The sequence below is a fragment of the Trichechus manatus genome, unplaced genomic scaffold, assembly GCF_000243295.1.
Source record: "Trichechus manatus latirostris isolate Lorelei unplaced genomic scaffold, TriManLat1.0 scaffold00317, whole genome shotgun sequence".
NCBI lineage: Eukaryota > Metazoa > Chordata > Mammalia > Sirenia > Trichechidae > Trichechus > Trichechus manatus.
Genome location: NW_004444253.1, coordinates 1070929 through 1085403, shown reverse-complemented (window position 1 = coordinate 1085403; position 14475 = coordinate 1070929). Strand labels below are relative to the sequence as shown.

At 66.5% G+C, this 14475-nt stretch overlaps 1 protein-coding gene across 1 annotated transcript in view; it reads right to left on the bottom strand.

Annotated features, from left to right (window-relative positions):
• ABCA2 (ATP binding cassette subfamily A member 2) overlaps window positions 1-12323 on the bottom strand; it is an 18981-nt gene extending 6658 nt beyond the window's left edge. Inside the window, exons 1-31 of the mRNA XM_004390706.2 lie at window positions 12125-12323; window positions 11350-11537; window positions 10907-11000; window positions 10767-10769; window positions 9624-9735; window positions 9389-9552; window positions 9041-9168; window positions 8723-8833; window positions 8223-8441; window positions 7484-7854; window positions 6833-6992; window positions 5842-5970; window positions 5573-5740; window positions 5393-5489; window positions 4957-5130; window positions 4773-4875; window positions 4588-4702; window positions 4325-4515; window positions 4074-4224; window positions 3784-3988; window positions 3473-3637; window positions 3194-3374; window positions 2873-3085; window positions 2499-2695; window positions 2204-2386; window positions 1843-2027; window positions 1644-1764; window positions 1196-1432; window positions 909-1115; window positions 538-640; window positions 138-457 (exon numbers count right to left, since the gene is read on the bottom strand). Of these exons, the coding sequence (XP_004390763.1) occupies window positions 138-457; window positions 538-640; window positions 909-1115; window positions 1196-1432; window positions 1644-1764; window positions 1843-2027; window positions 2204-2386; window positions 2499-2695; window positions 2873-3085; window positions 3194-3374; window positions 3473-3637; window positions 3784-3988; window positions 4074-4224; window positions 4325-4515; window positions 4588-4702; window positions 4773-4875; window positions 4957-5130; window positions 5393-5489; window positions 5573-5740; window positions 5842-5970; window positions 6833-6992; window positions 7484-7854; window positions 8223-8441; window positions 8723-8833; window positions 9041-9168; window positions 9389-9552; window positions 9624-9735; window positions 10767-10769; window positions 10907-11000; window positions 11350-11537; window positions 12125-12323 (5194 nt within the window). The remainder of the gene's footprint in view (window positions 1-137; window positions 458-537; window positions 641-908; window positions 1116-1195; window positions 1433-1643; window positions 1765-1842; window positions 2028-2203; window positions 2387-2498; window positions 2696-2872; window positions 3086-3193; window positions 3375-3472; window positions 3638-3783; window positions 3989-4073; window positions 4225-4324; window positions 4516-4587; window positions 4703-4772; window positions 4876-4956; window positions 5131-5392; window positions 5490-5572; window positions 5741-5841; window positions 5971-6832; window positions 6993-7483; window positions 7855-8222; window positions 8442-8722; window positions 8834-9040; window positions 9169-9388; window positions 9553-9623; window positions 9736-10766; window positions 10770-10906; window positions 11001-11349; window positions 11538-12124) is intronic.
• Window positions 12324-14475: the final 2152 nt, after the last annotated feature.

Here is a 14475-nt window from a genome sequence, read left to right as displayed (position 1 = left end):
GAGCCCCGTCCTCCGCCCCTTTCGCGTGCCCGCCCCTCTTCTACGCCTCGCCCCGCGCCTCTCCGGTGCCCCTGCCCCTCCTACGCCCTGTCCCACCCCTGCCCTCGCCGCCTCGCGGGGTCCGGCCCTGGCGGAACCTGGCACTGCAGTGGGAGACAGGGAGTCGTTCCAGGCCTGCAGCAGGTCGTCATCGAGGGACACGGGCGAATCCGACGGGGCGGGCGAGGGCGGGGGCGGCACGAAGTTGGACAGTGGCAGCCCCTGTGTGAAGGACTCCAGGCACATGCTGTCGAAGAAGCGGGCGGCCAGCACGCGGGACTCTCCGCTGCTCAGGTTCATCGTGGGCCCCAGAGAGCCGTTAGCAGGCGACTTGAGCACGCAGGTGGCGCCCACGCCCGAGGGCAGCCGGAGGGTGCTCACGAGCTGCTGGGGGCTGGCATCCGGCGACAGCCGCAGTCTGGGGGATGGTGGTCATGAGTGGGGGTGCGGCCCCCTTGCCTCCTGCCCCTCCCGCCCGCTGCCCCGGGGCCCTCTTACCGGTACTCCCAGCGCTCCTCGTTGGCGTAGGGAATGAAGTTTCCACGGGGCTGGGTGTAGTTGTGGTATTGAGAGGGCGAGAGGACCAGCGGGGGCAGATCACCTGGTGCAGTGGGGGGAGGGCTCAGCAGTCGGAACACCTGCCATCGGCCCCAGACCTAGGCCCCCTCTTCCTAGCACCCAGAGGCCCAAGTTTGGGGAGGCCCCACACCCAATGAGCCCTCCGTGGGCCCGACAGCCTCCGATTGTGGCTCCGAGGCCCAGGGCAGGCAAGGGTCCCCCTACATGGTGCAGACGCAGGCGGGGTCAAGGCCACACCTCTTGTAGGATGCTAGCCCACGGTGCCCCTCTGCCTGGTCAGGTGGCCGTACCAATCTCAGGGACGGAAAGGGCCACCGTCATGGCCACGCAGACGAAGAAGGCAGGCAGCAGGATCTGGGAGAAGAGTGCCTTGGAGTTGCGGCGGGCGCAGTGGAACCGCTTCACCAGGAGCCCGTGGAACTGGCGCACCCGGAGCCACCAGCCATCCAGCTTGCAGCTGCCCTGGCCGACCCGCGTGAGGGCCTCGGCCTCAGCCTCTGCACAGAGGCGGAAGCTGAGCAGGGGGCCCTGTGTGTCCTCTGCACACCCACCCCAGTCCCACCCAGCTGCCCCCCACCTTGCAGGCTGACGTTGTCGGGGTCCTGCAGGTTGTCAAAGAGGGGGTGGTAGTCCCCATAGACCTCAGCATAGCCAGTGCCCTGGTCCCCACGGGCAGAGCCCACTGACGATGCCGACTGCAGGGAGGCCTGTGACTCTGCCAGCTCTGAGCACCGGGCCAGGTTGCCAGCGGGAGCCTCCCCAGCCACTGGGGCCTCTGTCCCTGGTATCACATCCTTCCTGGACTCCTTCACATCTGCATGGTAGAGGCAGTCAGAGAGGGAGAGAGGGCTCAGAGCTACCTGCCCTCTGACTGGGGAGCCCCAAGTCCCAGGCGCCCATGGCCACCTACCCACCCTCCTAGGACTCCCCTGGGAAGGGAGGGGTGATGGCCCAGGCCCCATTTCAGGCCTGGTGGGGCAAGCTGGGGCAGTGGGCTCCAGGCAAGGGTCCCCGGCACCCCTCACCAGCTTCACTATTCTCCAGAGACTGGTCCTCCTCGGACACTTTGAGGAACACCTCCTCCAGTGTCGTGTCCATCAGCCCGAAGCTGCTCAGGCGCAGCTCATCCAGACTGTGCTCCAGGTGCTGCAGAGGGACTGGGTGAGGGGGTGCGGGACGCAGGGCCTCCCAGCAGCCCTGTCCCACCCCGACCGATCCTCCCACCTGGAAGAGGCGCTCAAAGGCCCCCTTCTTGGCAGCCTCGCTGGGCAGGATGTAGGAGAGCTCGGTGCTTGTGTCTGACACCAGCAGGCAGGAGGCCACATGCTTGCGGATGAACTGGGAGACCTGTGGCTCAGAGCAGCTGCTCAGCGGGGCCCGGCCCAGGGGGCTGGATGCCAGCCCTGGCTCTGGGGGGGAGGGGGGAAGAGCAGGGAGGGGCTTCACTCCGGGCTGGGGGTCCTCAAGGAGCCCGGCTGGGTCAGGATGGGGGCCTCGGGAGAGGGCAGGCCAGTCCCACCAGGCATCCACAGACCCCTGGGCACGGTGAAGGCCCCGCCCCTCCACTGGGGGTCTCAGCACAGACCTTGGGGACCTCCAGGCTCGGCAGGCCGCTTGACCAGCGTGAGGCGGTAGCCGTCGCCATAGGCACCCTTGAGGAAGAGCGGGGAGCCACAGCACTTGAGCTTCCCGTGGGAGATGATAGCAATGCGGTCCCCCAGCAGGTCCGCCTCGTCCATGTGGTGGGTGGACAGGAGGATGGTGCGGCCTGGGCCAAGGCCAGTGCGGGGTCAGGGTGCTGGGCGGGGCCAGGCAGGCGACTGGCCTGCGCCTGCACCGTGCTCCGCCCCTCGCCCAGCCCCTCGCCCCGCCCCGCTCACCGGGCTTGTACTTCAGGATGAGGTCCCAGATGGCCCGGCGCGCATAGGGGTCGACGCCAGCTGTGGGCTCGTCCAGGATGATGGCTCGGGACCCACCCACGAACGCGATGGCCACGGAGAGCTTGCGCTTCGTGCCCCCGGACAGCGTCTGCACCAGCGAGTGGCGCTTGTTGGAGAGCTCCAGGTCCTCGATCATCCTGGAGACGGGCAGGACGGCGTGGGGCAGGGGAGCCTCGGCCCCGCGGCCCCGCCTCTGCGCCCGCCCCACTGTTCCGTCCACCTTCCTGTCCAGGCATGGCGCCCGCCCCTAGCCCCCAGCCCCACCCCAGCGTCCTGCCCCTGTACCCCACGGCCCCGCCCACGGCCCCGCCCACTTGTCCATCTCCTTGCGGATCTCCTCCTGCGCCATGCTCTTAAGCCGCGAGTAGAACCACAGATGCTCCTCCACCGTGAGGCGGTCGAAGAGCACGTTGTGCTGCGGGCACATGCCCAAGTTCTTGCGGATCTCGTCCATCTCCGTGCGGATGTCGTGCCCGTAGATGGTGGCCGAGCCCGAGGTCGGCGGGAACAGGCCGGTCAGGATCGACCTGGGTGGGTGGCCGGGGTCACCACCAGCCCCGCCCCTGCCAGGCCCACCTCGTGCCCAAAAGGTCCCCGGCTGCATCCTGCTGCCTGTCGTTCTCAGAGGCACTCACATGGTTGTGGTCTTGCCGGCCCCATTGTGGCCCAGGAAGGAGACGACCTGGTTCTCGTACAGGTTCAGGCTCAGCTTGTTCAAGGCCAGCTTCTTGTCATTCTTGTAGACCTTGGTGAGCTTGTCCACGCAGACCACTAGTGGCAGGTGGGTGGGTTCTTCCTCCATGCCCCGCGTCTCCTCTGCACACGGCATGCGTCAGAAAGGTGGGGAGCAGAGCTGAGGGTGCCCCGTGCCCTCTTGCCACCTAACCCAGCTCCCCCGCTCCCTAGCACCTCACCAAACCGCCGGCTCTCCATGGCGCAGGCCTGGTCCTCCTCCATGACGCTGAGGCGGGGGGCGTGTGCCCATGGCCAGCTCCACTCCCACGCCTCTGTCCGCCCACTGCCCAACCAGTAGGACTTCTGCAGCGGGAAGTACCAGGGCCGGGGCAGCCCGTACATGCCTGGGGGCCAGGGATGGGCGGGAGGCTGACTCAGAGCCTGAGGGTGGGCAGCCCACCAGAGGCGGGTGTGCTCCCACCCAGGGAGCTGCCCAGGGAGCCCCCTCCTCAGCCGCGTCCCTTTGCCTCACACCTCCTTCTGGATGTACCTGGGTGCACAGCCTCAATGTACCACGTGAGCACGCCATAGACGGCCGCATCCACCACCAGCATGGTGACGGCCAGCAGCAGATTGAAGTCGTCCCCTTCCACAGGCGACTGGCTGAATGTGTGCCACTGGATGCCCACGCCCGCCACCTCGTACAGAGCAAAGTATTTGGAGCCCAGGCCGAAGGCCGTTGTGGACATCAGGGACTGAGAAGACATGGGTGTCAGTGGGCAGTTTGGGGCAGGGGGTGGGCCCCGCCACCCAGCCCAGCTGCCCACCCACGACCCTCACCGCAATGCACTTCTCGAAGGCAGTGATCTTATCGTGGGCCACCTCTTCGCGGATGGCCACGTACATGTAGGGCACGTAGCTGAGGAAGTAGATGATGCCGCCACAGGCCGAAGCCAGCTTGGCCTTGGAGTACAGCACCGACACCAGGAAGCTGGGGGCCACAGGGTGGTCAACCACATCCCACCCTCAGGGGCTTCCAGCTAGCTGCAGCCCTGGAGGGCGCCCCACCCGAGCTGGCCACGGGGGCTCACCAGAACATGATGGTCGCCACAGCGTAGACAGCCAGAAAGAGCCAAATGATGAGCACGTGGCTGTGCATGAGCACCTGACCGTACTTGAGGATGGCGGTGAGGGCCGTCACCGAGATGGACAGCTGCACGAAGCCCGTGATAAACCAGGCCACCCAGTGCACCGCGTTGTTCAGGCCCATGGTCTTCATCACCTGCGGGTGGTGGGCGGTGATGCAGCCCGAGGCCCCTCCCCGTCCAGCACCCCATCCCGCCCTCTGCCCCACCTCCTTGAGCCGGTGCTCCTTCTCAGCCACGATGTGCTGGATGGTCATGGCCACGGAGTAGACCCAGGAGATCACCATGCAGAGCGGCATCATGTGCTCGATGACGAACAGGAAGCTGGGGGAGGAGGGGCATCAGGGCGCAGGCCTGAGCCCACAGCCGGGATCCCTCCTCTCCCCCCACTCACTCGTCGCGTGTGTAGCAGGGGTAAGGGAACATTTGCACGTAGTTGCCCGGCTCCACCACGTCGTGTCCCACGAAGGTGTTGATGATGGCGCGCTCCATCATGTCTGCGGGCGGAGTCAGCGTCAGGAAGCCGGCCCTTCCCCGCATCCCCATTCCCCCTGTCAGTCCCCCGACAGGCCCCTCACCCTGGATCCACACGAAGCCGTACAGGAAGTAGAAGCGGCCGCCGGTGTTGGGCCCTGGCCGCCAGTAGGCCCGGCGGATCTCGTTGGTTTTCTCTGTGAAGCTGGAGTTCTGACGGATCTTGTAGTGCACGTGGGGCGGGAGGGATCCGTCCTTCCGCGTCTGGAAGATCACGCCTGAGGACCCAAGGCCGAAGAGGTCGTGGGGGTGGGGCTGGGAGGGGCGGAGCAGGGCTAGGGTGGGGCTGCGGCAGGAGGAGTTGGGCTGGGGCGGGGTGGGGGATGCGGGAGTGGGGCCTGGGACCCGGCTGGGGGAGAAGAGGGGTAGGACCAGGGCCGGGGGAAGTGGGAGGGGCCGAGTCCCTGCAAAGCAAGGGAGAGGGGCGGGGTTCAGATGAGAGGGGAGGGGCCGGAGGAGTGGGCGGGGCCTGCAGCTCACTGGCGAACACAGTGACGTTGTCCTGGTAGGCCTGGTTGAGCGTGTAGTTGACGATGCTCTCCTCATCAGGAAAGCCCTTGAAGATGTCCACGCTCACCTGGGGAGAAGGGCATGGTTGGAGGCAGCCCTGGGTGCGGGAGCAAGGCCCCGCTGGTCCCGTCCTCCCCCACACTCCCTCACCTTGGACATGAACTGGATCCAGCCACAGGCCGCATTGTCGATGGTGTCCAGCTGCTGCAGGAGGGCCGAGCCGTTGGGCAAGGAGAAGTTGTCCTGGCGCAGGGCAGGGGGCAGCTCCTCCAGCGAGAGGTTCTGTGCTTCAGGGTGCAGCCGCAGTTCCGCCACGTACTGGGGGTGCAGGGCCGGCTTAGAGGGTGGGCACGGGCCAGCCCCCCACCCCAGGGCAGAGTGGGGCTGCCCCGCGGTCCCCCCTCCAGCCCCCACAGCACCTGCTGCAGCCAGTGAAGGTGCTGCTGCAGCCGGCCCTGCTCTAGGAAGCTGCGGATCTCGGACGAGATGTTGAGCCAGACCTGGGCGTAGTGAGTCACGTTGCCCACGAAGGCAAAGGTCTCATTGGCCTGCGGAGGGTGAAGGGACCGGCATGGGGCTCACGGAAGAATCCAACCAGTGGGTGTTCTATGCCCTCCTCCCCTCCCAGGCCCGGCACAGCCGACTAGCCCATCCCCACCAGCAACCAGCCTTGTGCTTGCCTTCTGACCACACCCCCAGCTGGACCCTAGCAGCCCACCCCCACCAGCCTTCCCAAAGCGTCCACACAGCTGTCCTCGCCCTCCTCGGACCCGCTCTGCCCTCCGCTCCTGGACAGCACAGGTACCTGCTCCGCTCCTACCTCACGGAGCCTCTCAGGGACCCCTTCTCTACTCCCCCTTAATCAGCCCTGGACTTGCCTGTCTCTCTCCCAGCCTCATCCTAGGGACCCCTTCCACACATGCCCCTACCTCATCCACAGGCTGACCCCTCCCAGGCAGGTTTCCAGTCCTGATTTCTGCTTGTTCCGAGATGGGCTATCTCCCCTGGGATGGCCTGTGGCATCCCCACTCAGAAGGCTCTGAGCCAACTCAAGCAAAGCTTCTTCTCCTCTGCAGCACCCACCCAGCTGCCCCGCCAGACATCACCGCCCTACACCGGGTCCTGTGCCAAATTCGGCCACCTGGACACACCCCCTCCTCCAGCCCCACCAGCACTGCGCAGGCGCTGGCCACCCCGAAGCAGGCCAGGCTCATGCAACAGACCAGCCACTCCAATGCCTTCCCACGGGAGGCCGCCAAGGGTGAAACCCGCCAGGTGCCCGAGCTCCAGGGCATGTGTCCCACGTGAAGCTGCGCCCCACATGCCAACTGCTCCTAGCCCCCTCTCTTCTTCCGGGGTCCTGCCCGGGAGGCGCGCAGCCCAAGCAGCAACTGCGCCAGTCCGGCGCACCTTCAGGATCACGCGGTCTGCCTCGGAGCCCGCGGGGGCGTACAGGATCTTGGGGTTGCTGGTCATGAGGTGGACCAGGAGGCCTAGGTTCCGCTGCTCCTTGCTCGTGAAGCCCAGGGAGCTCATGTTGCCCCGCCGCAGAGCCTCGGGCTCGATGGTGCTGGGGAGGGGCGGTACCAAGAGAGTGGGCGGGGCGTCAGGAGGCCTGGTTTCAGGAGTAGGGGCGGGACGCTGGGGGATTGTGGGCGGTACACCCGGAACCGGTGGGCGCGAGGCAGGGAGTCAGAGTTTGGAGAATGGTCGCGGGGTGTCTGGGTTCCAGGGGGCCTTCAGGGTTGAGGTGAAGCGGTACACCAGGAATAAAGGGACGGGGCTTCAGGGATGGGCAGCAGGGCTTCATGGAGTGGTGGCGGGGCTTCAGAGGTGCTGGGAGGGGGCTTCAGCATGGAGCTGGGGCTTCCGCTGGGTGGGGCATCAAGGACTGGACCGGGTGTGGCGACAGGGCAGCGGGGATCAGGCAGGGTGTCAGTGTGTGGCATCAAGATTGGGGGCAGGGCTGAGGGCACCGGAGGAGGGGGCACTGCACCAGGAATGGGGGACGGGGTGGGGTGTCAGAAGCGGCCACGGGGTCGGACCCCGCCACCCACCTACCGGTTGTTGCCGCAGAGGATGGGCTGTAGGCCTGCCCAGAGCTGCACGAAGGCTGCGCACTGGCCCTGCAGCGCGTCGGCGGAGGCCTGGACCGCAGCCGGTGGGCCCCCCTCCTCCACCGTGGCGTTGGCCCCCGTGCCCGCCCCGGTGCCGGTGCCGTTGGCCGCGCCGCCGCCTGGGCCGCTGGCGGGGGGCCCGGGGGCCCGGTCGGTGCATGCGCCCTGGGGCAGCAGCAGGGCCAGGGCCGAGAGGACGTCCACATCCCGCAGAACCTTCTGGGCGTCCAGCAGGTCCTCCAACAGCGCCTGAAGCCGCCGCGGGGGTGGTGGCTGCTGCTGAGGGTCGGAACCGCTGGCCACATCCATGCCCAGCTGCGGAGAGATGGGCATGTGGGGAGCTGCTGGCCCAGAGAGTGGTGTCTGGGGGAGCAGGGGCTGGGGGTGGGATTTGCAGGTAGGGTGGCTGAGGTTGGAGGTGGAATAAGGAGGACAAAGCAAGGGACACAGCTGGGACAGGGGCTGAGGGCAGGTCTGCAGCCCCGGTGAGGGAAGCGGAGATACCAATGGGGTGAAGGCACCCGGCTGGGCATGAGGCAGGGTGTGGGAGGCTGTTGGGCACCAGACAGTGGCTACGGTCCCTCCACAGCCTTAGTCCCTGGAGCCCCTGTGGCCCCGACACTGCCAGCACTTCCTCCAGCCGGCCCTCAGCCCTGCTGTCCAGCTGGCAGGCAGAGCCTCACCTGCCGGGAGATCTTGGCCATGTCCAGCTGGTTCCGGAGCTCAGCTGCCAGCTCAGAGAAGCGGCGGGTGCGGACGGCGGCCTCCCCGCTGCAGACAGCAGCCCGGTAGCCCTGCAGTGCACTCTGCTGACCCTCGGGCACTGTGAGGATGCGGCCCAGCTCCCCAGAGCCTGGCGTGCATGTGAGCTGCTCCAGGAGGGCAGGGGCCAGCAGCAGCTCCTGGTAAGGGTGGGGTACAGGAAATGTGAGGCCAAGGGCAGGGTCTCCAGGAAGGAACTCCCAACCCATACCAAGAGGAGCCTGAGGGCCCGGTCTAAGATGCCCTTCAGGTCTCACCCTGCCCCCTGCTCTGCCCAGGTCTGGGACGGTGGGCTCTGCAGCATGGGTCCCCATGCCCTCGTGCCAGCTTCAGGCTCCCCAGTGCCCTCCTTCACCCACCTGGGCAGAAACCCCCACCCAAGGTAGGAGGCATGCTCCCCAGGCCTCCAGGTCCCCCTCACCTCCATCTGGAGCAGGGGATTGCCACCCAGGCGGCTCCAGGGCCCCTGACCCCTGGGGAGGCTGGAACCAGCACGCAGGGCAGGCACAGGGCCAAAGAGCAGGTGGTAGACCTGGGGGAGCGGGCGAGGAGGCATGACGCAGGCGGGGGGGCTGGAGAGCCTGACCCTGTGACACCTCTGAGCTTAGAAGGGGGCTCAGCTGCCCTTGCACCCCCCATGCCCACCACCAAGGGCTATGGGACAGGCAGAGTGCAGTGGCGGGCTGGGAGCTGCTCCCATAGGTACAGACTACCCACCCCGGTAGGGGGCCCACGTCACCTCGGGCGGGTCCACCCGGGCAGCCAGGAGGGCCTGTGCTGTGCTGTGAGGCAGTGACAAATTCTGCGTCAGAAAGCGCCAGAGCTCCCGCGGGTCCCTGGCCACCGAGTCCAGAGAGAAGGTGGAGACTGGACAGGCAGGAGGAAGGGTGAGGCCGGCTGGGCAGGTCCACCCACAGTACCCTGCCAGCACGCCGAGCAGGCCCCAATCACAGGCCCAGCAGCACCCTCGGCATGGGGATACAGGACCGGGTAGACAGGGGCCAGGCCTGGAGGCAGGGCCCATGGAGCCAGTGACCACTCGGGCCCCGTGGGGCCCTCCCAGGCCATGCGCCCAGCCCAGGCATACCTGTGGGGCTGTCCGTGCGGTCCTCCCAGGCACCTGGGCCGGCACTCAGGGCCTCCAGATGCTGCCGCAGGGCCTCAAGCTCTGAGCCCAGGCTGGGCCGCGCAGGGTTGAACAGGTTACCCTCCTCCACCACGCGGTTCAGGCGCTCCAGAAGCTGCGTGACCCTGAACCACCATGGGTGTCACCACCGGGCCGGGGACAGAGGGGGCAGGGCTCCCGCGGAGGGGGCACTCACGTGGAGTTTGCGTACTGCAGGAAGCCAAACTCGTCCCGCTGGCCGTCGGGGCACAGTGACTGCATGACTGGCAGGATACCGGCGGAGGTGAGGGGTGCGGCCGTGTAGAAGGCTGCAGGGGTGGGCAGGTGGGCCAGAGGGCCCAGAGGGGCCAGGGGAGAGTAACGCAGAGGGGAGGGAGACAGAGGCCGAGAGGAGAAATTTGGAGAAAATCAGGAAGGAGAAGCAGCGACAGGCAGGAGAGAGCGGGGGAGCACCCGGCCCTAGCTGTGCAGCAGGCCACGTGCTCTGGTGCTCGTGACTCCGGCAGGTCAGAGGTCAAAGGGCCACTCGCCAGCCCCTATGCCAGAATCCTCAGGTCATCCCTCTCCCCTCAACCACCCAGGTTTAAAACACCCTGCCAAGCAGGGGTGTGGCACTGCCCACGGAGCCCAGGGAGATACGGGGTCCCCTCCTGGCAGGGACCTCTGACCTCTCTGGCCAGCCGATTAGCAGAGTGAGTGCAGGAGCTCACAGAGGTGTGACGGGAGAGAAGTCAGGCTAGCCCAGCATCAGTCCTAGGTTAGCCCAACTCTTAGTCCTAGGCTAGCCCAGCCCCAGCTCAGGTTTGCCTGGCCCCAGCCCCAGGCTAGCCCAGGCACCCCACCTCTGGAGTGCATGGTCAGGCGACCCCACACAGAGAGGAAAGTACCCTGGCAGCTTGACACAGGCCCAAACTGTGGCCCAGCACCTGGCCTTCACTACCCACCGCCCCAGTCTGGAGTCAGCTATCCCTGACAGGGTGCAGGGGGCCAGGGAGAAGTTGTTAATGCAAGCAGGGAGGGGTGCTCAAGCCGCACCAGGAGGACCCCGCCGGGGCCATCCCACCGCTGCCACCTGGGGGCCAGCCTGGAGGAAGCGGCTGCTCACTTACAGACTGCATGCGGGCCACGGTGGAGGAGGAGGAGGAGGACAGAGACCATGCGTGGGTGGGGCAGGGTCAAAACAGAACAGAGGAGACCAGTGAGTGCCAGAGCGATGCCGGGCCATGCCGGGAACGGGCGCCTGTGCTCACTCATGGCTGCCACAGCCAGCCACGTCCTCCTTGAAGCCCAGCCGCCAGGCTGGAACGCAGGCCCAGGGTACACGTGGGAGTAGGCATACAGACTGCGCTCAGGAGCCATGAGCGCAGGTGAGCATACGCGTGAAGATACGTGCACACAGAACACGTGTGCATGACTTGGTAAGGACACCTTGCCCGCCCACTCCAGCTGTGTCTTGGCCCACCCCGCCCAGACCCTCACCTTCCTTCACGGAGATTGTGGGCTTCTTCTGCCGCAGCCCCAGCAGGATGAAGAAGAGGACCAGGGGGATGAAGATCTCAAAGGCCAAGACCCACTGTGAAGGGAAGCCGAGTGAGACCCCGCCTGGGCCTATCTGGCAGACTTGCACCAGCCCGAACCCTCCCTGCCCTGTCAGCCAGCCTTCTCCCCTGAAGATAGACCTCTCCCAGCAGGGCCAGCCTAGCCCAGCCAGGACCCATGTGCTCATTGGAGGCCATGGAAGGTCAGGCCAGGCCCTCCAAGCCATCAAGAGAGCAAGTGTTGCCTGGCCCACGAGAAGCAGGTCTTGCGCCTCCCATCCAGGTTCTGCTTACACACCGAAGGGGCTACATTTGAGCCACCTGCCCTGGGAGGAGTCTCAGAGCCAGCAGGGACAAATCATCCAGCTTGTGGTACACTCTGACCTTCGCTTCTAACAGCTCATCTTTCCCCACCTCGATGTGGCAGGGCTGCCTGAGCAGGATGTTGGAGGCCACCTGAGCCCCATTTGGCCCCTGTGCCAACAGCTCCCACACTCCCTCAGGATCAGCCCCTTTGCCTACCGCCGCAGCGCCGTCTAGTCCCGTGCAGGCCGGTGAGCTGGGCCTGGGCCCTGGGCCCCAGGAACACCTGGAAAGGGGTCTGACACCCCCAGTCTCTGAAGCCATAAGCACCTCCTTCTGCCCTGGCCCTACCCCAAACTCGGGCCAGCTCAGGTGGGAGCAGCAGCCCTGGTGGGGCCTGGGCCTCAGAACCGAGCCCCTGTGGCAGGCCTGGCCTCAGCTTGGTTTTCCTGGAGGCTCCTGTTCCCTGGGGCTGGGCACCATGGTGAGCCCTGGTGGGACCAGCTCTGAGCAGGAGAGAAACGCTGAGACCCCCTGGCAAGGCTCAACCTAGTCCAGTGGGCGGGAGGACTCCACCAGGGCCCATCACCGCCTCGCCTGGCTCGGGGAGGCAGATGGAGGAGGGGCCTGGCCAGCAGCTTTCTGGGGATCCCCTGCAAACCTACTTGAGGGGCACCTTGACCCTCATCCCCTCCCGGCAGACCATGCAGATCTTCCCACGGGCACCAGAGTCCCTTCTCCCCCACCCTCACCCCAAAACAGACTTCAGAGACCCAGCATGGTGGCACCCCCGTCTGGCCCAGGGCCGGCCTGTGCCCAGTGGAGGCAGCTGCACTGTTTACTGAGCATCACTGACAATGGTGCTCTGTGGCCCCAAACCTGTCTGCCCCAGCCCGTGCCAGCCTCCACCCCTCCCCAGCTGGGCTGGAGCCCAGGCCAGGCCCAGAGGTCATCGCGGGCACCCACCAGGCTGCTTGAGCAGGCTCCAGCCACAGGCACATGGGTGACAATGCCTGCATGCGAAGGTGGGTGCCGGAGGCCGGGGTCACAGCCATGGTGCCAGCCCAGCCCACACCCGCCCCGCCACCGGGTACCTCCCCTTCCATAGCTGCAGCAACAGGCCACGGCCACCTCCCCCATCACTATAGCAACGGCTGCGCATGAGCTGCTGGGAGGAGGAGAGGCCTGGCTGGCGGTGGGGAGGGCAAGCGGGCGGGCGGTGAGAGGGCATCTGGTTACAGGCGTTACAGGCTGGCAGCACAGGTTCAGCCCCATCTGGGTGCCCCACCCGAGTGCCCCACCTTGGTACCTCACCTGGGTGCCTGCAAGGTAGCCCAACCTCTGCCCCTCAAGGCCAGCCCAGGTACCCCTGAGCCTGGATGCCCATTTGGGCCGGAGCCCTCCTCCCTCTCCCCCAGATGAGGCCTAAGGGCAGCGTTGCCATGGCAACTGGAGGGCAGGGTGCCACCTGCCCCTCAGGGACTCAGTGACAGTGAGCTGGCCCCTCCTCCAAGTGCAGCCTGAGGTCCCAGGGTTGCCCTGTGTGTAGCTAGCTGAGAGGGAATGGGCCAGCCTCATAAATGGGGAGACTGAGGCACAGAGCTTGGGAGAAGGGAGCCAGCGGGGAACAGTGTTTGGTTCCCGCCCTCCCAACCTGTGCCGTCCACAAGGTGCCCTCCCCTATAGGCACAGAACACAGAGGGAAGACCCCAGCCCAGCCCCAGTAGTCCAACTCTGAAGCCCAAAACCCTTCCTGGGAAGAGTGGGTATCCAGGGGGGCACACCTACCGTCTCAGCCGGCCCCAGACCCAGGGTTCAAGCCAGGCTGGGCCTGAGCTCCTTGGGAAAAGGATCCCCACTCACTTTGTTCGGAGACCAAGGAATCCCCAAGGGCCCAACCGCACTGCCCCTGGGGAGCGCCAGGGCAGGGACAGGGTACAGAGAGGTGGGGGTGACCCAGCCTAGCAGTGGGAGCCACTCCTGGGGTGGGCATGCTTTCCAGTTGCCCCCACAAGCTGCTGCTGGGGCCACCATCCTAGCCTCTGCTCCCAGCCCCTGGTGTGGGGGCAGGGTCCTTCCTGCCAAGAACCCCCAGGGCTGATACTAATGCCAGCTCCATCTTCATCCTGGGGACCCAAAGCCTGGAACTGGGAGCTGTACCCCAGGCTGCCTGGGGCTGCAGGCCCAGTCCAAGTGACCCAATCCAGCTGGCCGCTGGCACCCCAGGTAGGGAGTGTTTCAGACCCTGGCTCTATGCCAGGGCCAGGTGCCTGAAGGGAGTCCTTGGAGGCCACGGTAATGCAAGCCTCCCCCCTCCCCCTGCCCACAGCCCCACCTTTCCCGCTGTGCACTTTAAAGGCCCTTCCCAAGGAGACCCAGGGCCAGGTGGGATTACAGGGGCCTCCTCCTTAGGCCCCCACTCAGGGGACCGAGGGCCACTGGACCTGACCCCCTCTGGGCCCCGGCCCCACCCTGGAAAATTCCAAAGGCTCATTCGGAAACTAGAGCTGCCTAGGCCTCTCTGGCCAGTATGCTGCTGTTCCCTGCCCACGGGAGATGCCCCTGCCTGCCCTTGGCCAGAGGGGGAGGACCTGCAAGAGTCCCACCTGCCCAACCCTGCTCCCCACCCAGGGCTCCATCTCTGACAGGGGCTCTGCCATGTGCCCTTGGCTCCCTGGCTGCCCCAGGGTGGGGGGCGTGGGGTGGAGCAGCCTCAGAAAGAACTGGTCCCAAAGGACAAAAAGGGTGCAGAGACTCGGCTGGCAAGGGCTGGAAGAACAAGGACGTTCCTGACGGGGAGAGAATCACAAGTGAGGGATGGTGGACTGCCGCGAGGATGCCGAGGAGGAGGAGAGGTACCCCCAGGAACCAACGTCGGCACGAGGCCACCTGCCCAAGGGCAGGGGACAGCAGAGGGAGGGCAGGGGGAGGTTCCTTGCAGGGGCCGAGGGGAAGGGTCGCGCCCAGGTACCCCGGGGGCTCCGAGCTGGATCCAACCCCCCAGGCCAGCCCCCTGTCCTGGAATGCAGGACCTGCCCCGACCCTAGAGTCCTGGATGCCGTCTGCCCCACCCCGCAGCCGGCCGGGGTGCGCGCTGCGGAGGGCGCCCGTCCGGTGACTCAGCCATCGGCCCGCAAACGTCCGCGGTGCGGCCCGGGGCGGCGGGCAGGCCAGGCGGTGCCCAGTGGCTGCTACGCCAGCCAACGG